The sequence below is a fragment of the Ochotona curzoniae genome, unplaced genomic scaffold (genome assembly GCF_017591425.1).
Source record: "Ochotona curzoniae isolate NIBS_2020 unplaced genomic scaffold, NIBS_Ocur_1.0 scaffold_3208, whole genome shotgun sequence".
NCBI lineage: Eukaryota > Metazoa > Chordata > Mammalia > Lagomorpha > Ochotonidae > Ochotona > Ochotona curzoniae.
Window position 1 is genome coordinate 28,393,624 of NW_024467106.1, and position 11,405 is coordinate 28,405,028.

The 11,405-nt window shown below is 56.5% G+C and overlaps 1 protein-coding gene across 1 annotated transcript in view; it reads left to right on the forward strand.

Annotated features, from left to right (window-relative positions):
• Nucleotides 1-11,405, forward strand: part of CORO2A (coronin 2A) — a 55,253-nt gene that overhangs the window by 39,673 nt on the left and 4,175 nt on the right. Inside the window, exons 3-11 of the mRNA XM_041004678.1 lie at nt 1,976-2,092; nt 3,261-3,410; nt 4,762-4,941; nt 5,257-5,373; nt 6,593-6,697; nt 7,245-7,341; nt 8,999-9,111; nt 9,373-9,463; nt 10,538-10,809. Of these exons, the coding sequence (XP_040860612.1) occupies nt 1,976-2,092; nt 3,261-3,410; nt 4,762-4,941; nt 5,257-5,373; nt 6,593-6,697; nt 7,245-7,341; nt 8,999-9,111; nt 9,373-9,463; nt 10,538-10,809 (1,242 nt within the window). The remainder of the gene's footprint in view (nt 1-1,975; nt 2,093-3,260; nt 3,411-4,761; nt 4,942-5,256; nt 5,374-6,592; nt 6,698-7,244; nt 7,342-8,998; nt 9,112-9,372; nt 9,464-10,537; nt 10,810-11,405) is intronic.

Below are 11,405 nucleotides of genomic sequence, written 5' to 3' on the forward strand. Positions count from 1 at the left end.
GGGGGCTCTGGTTGTCTGTGTTGGCTAGTTTGCCTGGGTGACCAGAGTGTGTGTGTGTGTGTGTGTGTGTGTGTGTGTGTGTGTGTGTGTGTGTCCATTCTCCAGGCAGCTCCCACTTCCAGCCTGATTAGCTAAAATCAGAGATCACCAGTATGTCCCTGCCGGGGTCCCCTCTGGGCACCATCTCTGTGTCACCCACAAGTGCTCTCTGGAAGTCTCTGTGGAACTGGGACGGGCGCCCAGAGGGTTTGTCTGTTCCAAGTCCACTTTATTCTTGTCCTTTAAATCCCAGAACTGTCATCGTATACGCTGAGGACTTGGCCTCTCCTGCTCACCTTGAGTTGAGCATATCACGCATATCAGACTTAGCCCCTAGGCACTGGGCTGGGGGAGGACATGGCCTGAGCCAGCAGTGCCTGTTGGCCAGCGTCCTCAGATGTCCTTCGATTGGCTGTAAGAATGATCAGGGCAGGGCCCGGCATGGTAGCCTAGTGGTTAAAGTCCTTGCCTTGCACACGCCGGGATCCCATATGGGCGCTGGTTCTGATCCTGGTGGTCCCACTTCCCATGCAGCTCCCTGTTTATAGCCTGGGAAAGCAATTGAGGACAGCCCAAAACCTTGGGACCCTGCACCTGCATGGGCAACCCAGAGGAGGTTCCTGGCTCCTGGCTTCGGATCAACTGAGTTCTGGCCATTGTGGCCACTTGAGGAGTGAATAAATGAACAGATCTTCCTCTCTGTCTCTCCTCCTCTCTGTATATCTGACTTTGCAATAAAAATAAATAAATAAATAAATCTTTTTTTTAAGAAAAGGGCAGCCGAAGGGGCAGGGTTTGGTTCCTGCTCAGAATGGTTTGATCACTGTTTCCATGTCTGGCCCTGTGTATCCATGTCGAGCTTGGCATCTCAGTTCCCCGGGGCTGTGGAACCAATGTGCCCCTCCTGGCACCTGCTCAGGAATTCTCAGACAGGAAGCAGAAGGAGTGAAGTTTATGACATTTGAGTGATGCCACAGAGACATAATTCACATACCATAGAACAATATTTCCAAAGGTGTGAGTCAGTGGCTCTGGGCACGTCCCTGTCACCACTGTGTAACTCCCGAGTCACAGCTTCATCATCCTAATCAAATTCCATACCCATGAGCAGCGGGTGGCCCCTCTCCCTGCTCCCAGGTGACCCCTGCTCCCAGGTGACCCCTCCTCCCACCTTTTCTGTGTGTGAGCTCCTCTGGCGAGTCCTCAGGGACATCAGGGGTCTGCAGAGCAAGTCCCAGGGAACCCCCACACAGTGCATCTTCCCACTACAGTCATGCACTATGTGGGGTTGGGGATTTTTTAGGGGTGGAAGGGTTCTGGCTTCTTTCTCTTGGCCCTAATGTCTGTCTATGGGGTCCATTTGTGCTATAGATGCATTAGTACCTTTTTTTGGCTGAATAATATTCCATCATCAGGATGAAATCTGTCTCCGCGTTCATTACCTGATGGCCATGGGCACCTTCTGTCTGTTAGGAGTGGTGCGGATGTGAGTGTTGCTGAGCCAGTGTTGTGTCCGCATGCTATTTGGGAAATAGGATTGCTGACCCGTGTTAACGCTGGGTGTAGCCCCATGAAGGTCCCCTAGTGTTGCTTTCCTGAGGGACCGCCCCATTTTCCATTCCCACTGGCTATTGTATAATGGATGCACCTGCGGTGCAGTGGTGCCACCCCAGGTCTCTTCTCCCCTCCTGTGGTCCTTACGCCAGCCTGTGAAACACCTGCTGTGGCCTCCAAGGTTCCTTGGATGAAGCTCAGAGCAGTGACATCACTGCCTCCGGGATGACACGGGGGGGGGGGGCAGCAGTTGTCAGGGCCCGGAGTCACACCACTTTGGCCCCTTCCGTCCTCCTGTCTACTCAGTGATTGCCTCCTGACTGACCCACCCTCCGGAAGCCAGTGAACCCCCTCCCCGATAATTCTGGGCCCTGTCTTGCAGACAGGAAAGTTGGACCCCCACTACCCAAAGGTGTGTGGGCACCGAGGGAACGTCTTAGACATCAAGTGGAACCCCTTCGATGACTTTGAGATCGCTTCCTGTTCTGAAGATGCCACGGTGAGTATCCGCTCATGGGCCCACCCGCCACTGATCTTTGCAGAAAACTGTAGGATTGGGAATGGGGAGGCGTGCCCCAAGTGCTGCCCTGAACAATGAGCTTCATAGGGCAAAATGTGCCAGTGAACCCTTTGGGGAACTAGTTGATGCTGCAAGGGGCATTCTTACCGTGGTCCTTAAACACTATGCACATCTCACACACAGTGGGGGTGAGGTGTTCTCGGAGGACTTGTGTGCGGTCTCCATAGTACTGAGGGTGTTTGCTGGGGGGACAGTGGGCCAGGCTGCGTCTGTGGGGAGAAGAACCTCTGGCCCTGGGGTTCTTGCTGCTCCAGGGCTGTGTAGGGACGCCAGCAGGCCTGCCCAGTTGCTGCCCTCACAGACCCATCCCTGTGCAGCTTGGCTGCATGCCTGTGGGCTTGGCTTCCTGGTGTGAGATCCAAAGCGACCAGGAAGTAAATATTTGCTGAGCTGAGAGCTAAAAGCATCCACCTGTAAAACCTGTGTTTCTCAGGAGAAAGGTAGACCAGACTAACAGGGGGCCTGAAGGCCTGACCCTGGGGCAGCCAGGAGCTGCAGTTGGGCACACTCTGCAGCATCTTCTTCCGCCTCTGGGATTGAGACATTTGCTCTGCCTCGGACAGCTCTTTCTGTCCTCCGACTACTGCTCTGCGGGCAGGCCCAGCCTGGCCTTCTGGCCTTTGGCCATTCCTCCTCCATGTCCCATCTGAAGCAGGCAGGAGACCCTGCCCTGCGCTGTTGCTCCAGAGCCTGTTCTGGCTCCCTGGTGCCCTGATCAAACAGCATTGGCTCAACTCCTACCCCAGGCCTTAAGGATGAGCCAGGGCTAGAACTCTGTCCCCAGGGATATTCTGGGCGGGAAGGTGGCTTTGCTGTGGCACCCAGTGGGGAGACAGGCCCATGCCCATCCACCTGCCCGTGGTGGGCTGGCCAGGAATCCCCCAAGGGAAATGTGAACTCACCTCTGCCCTGGCTGGGGGACCTGGATGCAAAGCCCAGGTCGGCCCTGACCTAAGGAGAGGTGGGTTTGGAGAGCATTTGCCCACTCCACCTGCTGGCACTGCCATGCTGGGAAGGCAGGGAGATGGCCCCAACTGACCCTGCCCTCCTGGGCCATATCTCCTCCCTATGTCTCCTCTCCTGCCAGATCAAGGTCTGGGCCATCCCCAAGCAGCTGCTCTCCAAAAACCTCACGGCCTACAGGAAGGAGCTGGTGGGCCACTCGCGCAGGGTGGGCCTTGTGGAGTGGCACCCCACAGCCGCCAACATCCTCTTCAGCTCCGGCTATGACTACAAGGTGAGCCCAGGCATCTGTCTTTGGAGACTGTCTTTACAAACACATTCCTTCTCACCATCCCACATGAGTCTGAGCAGGTGGGAGTGGTTCCTTTAAGAAAATATTTATCTGAAAGGCAAAATTACAGAGAGAGAGACCCTGTATTCACTGGCTCACTCCCAAATGACTGCAATGGCCAGGGCTGGCCAGGCCAAAGCCAGGAGCCAGGAATTCCATCCAGCTCTCCTAAGTTGTGAGTGGCAAAGCCATCTTCCACTGCCTTCCCAGGTGCATGAGTTGGATTGAGAGAGACGCAGCTGAGACTCAAACCAATACAGAATCCACAGTGGTAGGCAGTGACTTAACCCCCTACACCATCAACTCCAGCCCAGACAAGCCCTCCTGCCCCTTCTGGGTTCTTGTGGCTTCAGGCCATCTTGTCTGATCGCTGGGCCCCAGGCTATCTTCACATGGCTCTTCCCCCACAACAACCACCGGTCCTCTCCTAACCTCCTGCAACCTCATCTGAGCTAACTCCATCTGTGAGAGCTGGTGTCCAACACAGGCGTATGTTCTGAGTTCAGGACTGGCTTGGGTTTTGGGAGATGCTGTTGGAGCCATCGTATCCTGCCTGAGGGTCTGCTCTCTGCTCCACTGGCTGCTGGGGAGCTCTGGGCCCCCATGGATGGTGAAAGCCCTGTCCAGGAGAGCTGCATTCTAACCAGCTCTGCCTCTGGGCCTCGCTTTCCCAACCTGAAGAGAGTCAGAGCTTTGGACTCCTGCCTTCTCTCTGCATGGCGATTTGCAGAAGCAGTGGCGATAGGTAAAAGTGGAAGCCTGTGCTTGTCTCTGCAAGTGAGGGTGTTGCAGGTTGCAGTGTGCTCTACCTGCCTCCAGGGGGTGCTCTTCACCTGCTAGACGGCAGGGGAATGGGGCTTGTCCTGGGAGTGTGCACACAGTGAAGTATACAGGAGCCTGTGCAACTGCGGGCAGCAGCTCTGTTAAACCATGCCAGGTGGGAACCGCTGCTAACGACTGTTGGCAGACCTTGGATGAGCTGACCGCCCTCCCCAGGGCTCCACCAGCACAAAACCGAGCCAGATGGTGTTTTCCTACCCTTGCTAGATAGCCTGCCCTCCCCCCGCCCGCCCCACCCCAGGGATCCCCCTCCTGCTGGGCAAAGCCTCTCAGCCTGCAACCCAACTGACCAACCGAACTGATGCTCCCTGGCCAGACTGCCAGCTGGGCTCTTCTCCCGGCTGCCTGCTTGGTGAGGGCGGGGTGGATCCTGTGTTTGACCGCAGGGCAGGGAGAGGGGCAGGCAGTAGCCACGGCTCTAAGGGCTTCCCACCTCCTGTGTTGTACCATGCAGGTGATGGTTTGGAACCTGGATACGAAGGAGTCGGTCATCATGAGTCCCGTGCGGACGATCACCTGTCATCAGGATGTCATCCTTTCCATGTCCTTCAATACCAACGGCAGCTTGCTGGCCACCGCCTGCAAAGACCGCAAGATTCGGGTCCTCGATCCCCGAATGGGGACCGTCCTCCAGGTGCACACCAGGGAGCCGGAGGGGTCCGAGGAGCAGGAGCACGGGGGACCGAGTGGGACTGGGGGAGGGACCTGAGAGCAGGGCAGTGATGCCACCAGCAGCTTTTAAGGATGTAGTACCCCTGGCCTGATCAGTTAGCACTGCCGGGGCTATTAGCACTCTCTGCACAAATAGTAGGGAAGAGATCCTGGAAGGCTTTCTGGAGGTGGTGTCCCTGGGAGGATTTTCCAGGCTGTGCACTGCCTCACAGGAGTGCCCTCCCAGCGCCTCCCAGTGCTGACCACAGCACCTGTTGCTGCCACCCCCACCCCCCAGGAAGCCAGCTACAAGGGGCATCGAGCCAACAAGGTGCTGTTCCTGGGCAACTTGAAGAAGCTGCTGTCCACAGGCACGTCCCGATGGAACAACCGGCAGATGGCCGTGTGGGACCAGGTGAGGTCCATGGGTGCCTGCCCAGCGTGGGCTTCCACGGGCCAGGGTGCTGAGGATGGGCAACAGGGAGAATCTCCCAGCACTGCTCAGACCTTGTGCATTTTGTCAAGCTGCCAGGGGGATAGGTCAGATCCGGGAGAGTCCCCAGTGCAGGAAAAGGAAGATATTGAGTCTGGGGCCTGGGTTAGGGTGGGAGGGAGGCAGCACTGCAGTGAACACTCGGTGAGTGGAACGTGTGGGGATGAAGCTGGCGGGGAGCGGATGGAGGTGGGCAGTGTTGTGGAATGGAGCCCCTTGCAGGAGTTCCAGACAGACCCTCACGATCCTCCCCTCCTCTTCATAGACTGGGGAGAAGTAGGTGACATCATGAAGGGTTTGATGGGGGCCAGGCACCAGCAGATCCTGGTGTTGTGGTGTCTTTGAAGCGACATCTCCACCAGGGGGCACCCTGCAGCCGGGTCTTCAAGAGGCCAGGACTGGGAGCGGGCGGGCGTTCAGCACAATGGCTAAGAAAGTGCTTGAGATGTCCTCACCCCACATAGGAGAGCCTGGGTTCAAGTCCTGCCTCTACTTCTGCTTCATGCTGATGCCCACCCTGGGAGATGGCAGGGAATGGCTTAAGTGTGAGGGTCCCTGCTGCCACCTGGGCATCCTGGGTGGAGCTCCAGGCTCCCAGACCTTGACTTGACCCAGCCATGTGGGGAGTGAATCAATTGATGGAAGACCTCTCTCTGTCTCTGCCTTTCATAGAAGGAATGACGAATTTAAAAGCAAAAAGTCAAATGGAACCAGATACATCTTCTCCAGGTTAGGTCTCTGCCTTGCTCACACACACACAGCCTCATGCAGGATTGTATTTATGCATTTATTTGAAAGTCAGAGTTACGGAGAGGGAGAGACTGAGAGAGAGATTTTCTATCTGCTGATTCACTTCATAGATGGCTGCAATGGCCAGGGCTCGGCCAGACTGGAGCCTGGTGTTTCTTGGTCTCCCATGTGTGTGTGCAGGGACCAAAGTCCTTGGACCATCTCCCGCTGCTTTCCCAGGCACATTAGCAGAGAGCTGGATCAGAAGTGAAACAGCTGGGACTTGATCCTGCACCCACGTGGGATGATGGAGCTGCAGATGGCCACGCTTCCTGTGGAATTATCCTGGGGAGCACCTCCAAGATTGTCAACAGTGACTCATGGGCCTTGCTGGTCTCTCCTTCCCTTGCAGGACGACCTCTCTGTGCCTCTCACAGAGGAGGACCTGGACGGCTCCTCAGGAGTGTTGTTTCCCTTCTACGATGCCGACACCAACATGCTCTACGTGGTGGGGAAGGTCGGTGGCTGCCCCAGGCCTGCAGCAGGAGGCAGAACTGTGGGCCAGGCTGCTGGCTACTTGTCCCCTGTGGGAGAGCCCTTGCCCTGGGGATTCCTGGGGCCAAGGCCTCATCTGGACCCTCCCCAGAATGGGTGTGTGCTGGGTCAGACTCACCAGGTCCTTACCCACTTGTGCATGCACTCATGACTAGCAGGTCTGTCCCCCATGCAGACCCACTTGGGCCCTGCAGGGTGTGGGGTCACGGATTTGACCTGTATGCAGGGCTCAGGCTTCTGATGGCTCCAGGGCCAAACCTCATACCGCTTTGTGAGAATGAGGGGTGCTTCGGGCCATTGGAGGGGCTGAGTTTGAAAGCCAGGGCCCCTTCACCTGCCCAAGGCCCCTGCAGTCCCTGTGCAAAGAGCCTTTGCCAGCAGCTCGCTCCGTGGAAGCCAGGGTTTGCTGCCGAGAGTGGGGGTGCTGGGGGAGGAGGATGCTGTTGGCTGGCACATCTGAACACACCCCTGTCCTCCTACCCTTCCTCTTCCTTCCTTCCTCTCTCCAGGGAGACGGCAACATCCGCTACTACGAGGTAAGCGCCGACAAACCTCACCTGAGCTACTTGACCGAGTACCGCTCCTATAACCCGCAAAAGGGAATCGGTGAGCGCTGGGCAGGGGACCTGGAGGGGTGGTGTGAGGGGTCAGCGTGGGTTGGGAGCAGCTGTCTGGAAAGGGGGCTGTGCTTGGGTTGTACAGTGGCATGTAGGCGGCTGTCCAGGAAGGCTTCCCAAAGGAGGTGACGTTGGAGGAGCTGAGAGAAGCCAAGCACAGCACAGGAAAGAGAAGGAACTGTTTTAGGCCAAGGTTAAGTCTTCAGGATACTAGCAGGGAGATGAGAGAAGCTGCTGTAAAATAGTCCCTGGGGAGCAGTGCTCACCTCCTTCTTAACCGTGGTAAAATAAACTCACGCTAAGACAGCTAAATTCAAGGTAAGGAGTTGGAGAAAGAGAGAGAGGGCTGGAAAGCTGCAGGGGCTGGAGGGTAGCCTAGCAGTTTAGACCACTCCCCCACACTGGCGTACCTGGGCTCAAGGCCCAGCTCCATCTGCTGACTCCATCTGCCATTAGTGCCTGCCCACTCCCACTTGGACACTTGAATTGGGTTTCCAACTTGCCCAGTTCCAGCCATGGTAGGCATTTGAAGAGTGGACCAGCAGATAAGAGCTTTCTGTCTCTAATTAATTAATTATCTTTTTAAAAAAAGAAGCTAGGGGCTGGCACCATGGCCTAGGAGGCTAGGCCTCTACCAGCCACACTGATACCCCATGTGGTTTGAGTCCCAGCTGCTCCAGTTCTCATCCAGCTCTCTGCTTATGGCCTGGGAAAACAGCAGAAGATGGCCCAAGTCCTTGGGACCCTACACCCATGTGGCAGACCTAGAAGAAGCTCCTGGCTTTGGAGTGGCTCAACTCCAGCCGTTGCAGCCATTTGGGGAGCAAACCAGTGGATAAAAGACCTTGCTCTCTGTCTCACCTTCTCTCTTGAATTCCAAAAATTTATACATATAAGCTAGAACAGCTGTTCGAAGGTACTTGAAAAAGTTTATGGAAAATGGAATGGAAAGATGAGCCGGGGCAGGTGTTGTGGTTTGGCACGTTAAGTTGCTGCCTGGGACCCCTGAATCCTGTATCAGAATGCTGGTTTGAGTTCCAACTACTCTGCTTCCACTCCAGCTCGCTGACAGTGCACCCTGGGAGGCAGCGGAAGAGGCCGCTGTGCTTGGGCCCCTTGTCACTCATGTGAGAGACCTAGGTGGAGTTCCTGGCTCCTGGCTTTGAGCTGGTCAGACCCCACTTGCTGCCAGTATTTGGAAATCCTTCTCTCTATGTCATTCTGCCTTCCAAGTAGATGAAAACACAGAAGCATTCTATGAAAAGATGAGTTGATTTTAGTGCAAAGAGATTGCAAATCCATGCATGGTTTTCTGTGTTACACATTGCCCATCATCTTCTCAGCCACCCCTGCGGTCAGAAAACTCGAAACATGGGAGCCATGAAAATGGACAAGGGAAGCTTGCAGCCAGGAGGCCGCCTGTAAAAGTCGGGCCGAGACTGCGTGAATCCTGGAGGGTGCAGAAGCAGGCGGACGTTTCCCCCTCCATCTCCCCAGCCCAGGGCTCAGCCCAGCCTAGGGGTTGCCCAAGAGACATGTGGGAGGAGTGTGGCCATCCCAGCTCTGCCTTCCTGTGGGGGTCTACACCACCGCCCCCACCAGCCCCGTGGGAACCTCTTGGTTTTTCTTTGGCTGTCTGCTCGCAGGTGTCATGCCAAAGAGGGGTCTCGACGTGTCCGCCTGTGAGATCTTCCGCTTCTACAAGCTCATCACCACTAAAAGCCTCATTGAGCCCGTGTCCATGATTGTGCCTCGCCGAGTAAGACCCGTGGCGACCCTCTGGGAGGACGGGGCACCCCGAGGTGGGGAAGGGGGTCATGGCACCACTCAGGGTGGAAGTCAGTGTGATGTCACAAGTGGGCCCGGCCCCGCCTCTAACCATGAGCTGCTCTGTAGGCGTGGGCCAGCACCCTGGCTCCCTGGGCCCTGCAGGGTGTGGGGAGAGCCTGCCCAGATGGCTCTCTCCCCCGTGGGCATACCACCCCGCCCCCCCCCTCACTGTGGGTCCTCCCCCCTGCAGTCGGAATCTTACCAGGAGGACATCTACCCACCCACGGCAGGGGCCCAGCCCTCACTCACAGCCCAGGAGTGGCTCAGCGGGATGGACAAGGGTGAGCAAGGCAGAGAAGAGGCCAAGCGGGTGGGAAAAGGGCTGGGGGTACAGGGGCTGCTCCTGGCTGCCACAGCTGGGTAAAAGGGAGGGTGGGCGGTCCCAGCCTATGTGTGGTCCTCTGGACCTTCGCAGGACAGTGTCTTGGCAGTTGGACCCTGCACTGGCCAGGACTTCAGGGGCTCAGGAAGTTGGGGCTCCACCAGATCCCTGCTCAGCCTACCCCACTGCTGTGACAACCCTCCCCCAACCCCAAGAAGTCCATCCATGTAGCAAGCCACACCTAAGCCTGTCTGCCCAGTGCCTGTAGGCCTCTATGTCTTGCCCTTGTCCAACAGCTCAGAGTTGGGGTTCACAGGGATCAAAGAAACCCCCCATGTACCCAACATGGGCTGAGGGGATCAAGTTGAGAAGGGTCTCACCTCTGTCGGCTCGGCAGCTGCTGGAGATGGAAGGTGGCCAAGCATTGTGGTCAGGAGGGGGCAGGCCGGAAGTGCATTAGACCCATCAGCTCCCCCCACTCCCTTCTGCTGGACCCTTATGGACCCTCTGCTATCCCCAGGATGGGGGTGGGGGCTTCCTGGGGCACTGGGCCAATACCAGATCTCAGTCCAATGTCACCTTAAACAGGTCTGGCCCCTCCCCTGGGTCAGTTCCCTGGTCTATATCCCTCAGGTCTGCCCCTGAATGTGTGTGTGTGTGTGTGTGTGTGTGTGTGTGTGTGTGTGTGTGTGTGTCTCAGGGGGGTGGGGGGCAGGATGCTTGGGGGAGCTAATGAACTTGACAGTGGCAGAGAGCACTGTGGCTGGGGCTGCCCTGACAAAAGCAGAACACCTGAGGAGTGCGTGGTGCTTGGCACAGTTCCAGGTCCCCTGCTGTCCCCTACAGAGTGGCATCTGCATGTTCTGTCCCCCCCACATGTTTGTGCCTGTCTGTGGGTGGCTGCGTCTGTGCCTGCACATGGGTCTGCATGTGTCCTTATGTGTGTGTCTGTGTAGTGTCTCCCACATACGCACACAGCCTCAGCATGCACCTGTTCACTGCTGTGGCTCACAGCCCTTTGCTTGCTTCTCAGGGCCTGTCCTGGTGTCCCTTAGACCAGGGTCCCAGATGCTGAGTCCCCGGGCACTGCCTGCAGAGAGATCCATGTCCAACTCTGTGGGCCCAACCCCAGCCCTGGCCCTGGATCGCTCGGAGAAGCTGAGCATGGTGGACGGCCGGAAGCCCTTTTCCCTACGGGAGGAGAAGGTACCCAGGAGGACAGCAGAACACAGGCTGGAGGAGAAGTCCTGGCTCACCAACGGCTTTGACATTTTCGAATGCCCCCCACCAAAGACAGAGAATGAGGTGGGCTGTATAGGGTGGGGATGGGGGTGGGGTCATCACTCCCACCCGTGGGGGTGGGGCTGGGGAGGAAATGATGAATGTACCCAGGCCTTGTGATTTAACTCACTTTATTTTTAATTAATCCACTCTCAAGTGGTAATTATTTCTAAAGATGTATTTATTCATTTGAAAGGCAGAGTTACAGAAAGAGAGGGAGATTCTGAGAGCGAGCTTCAGATCCACTGGTTTATTCCCTGAATGGTCACACAATAGCCCAGTCTGGAGTCAGCTGAAACCAGGAGCCTGAAACTCCATCAGGGTCTCCCACGTGGGTGGAGAAGCCCAAGAACTTGAGCCATGGTCCACTGCCTTCCCAGGTGGAGGAAGGGAGCTGGATCAGAAGCAGGGCAGCCAGGACATGGGATGCTGGTGTCCCAAGCAGTGGCTTTAACCCCCTGCATCACAATACTAGCCATTGACTTTTTTGTAATTATTTATTTATTTGAGTGGCAGAGAGGGGAGGGATGGACAAAGTGGCAGAGAGACAGAGAAAGAGATCTTCACTCCCCAAATGGCTTGCAGCGGCCAAGGATGGGCCAGGCCGAAGCCAGGAGCCT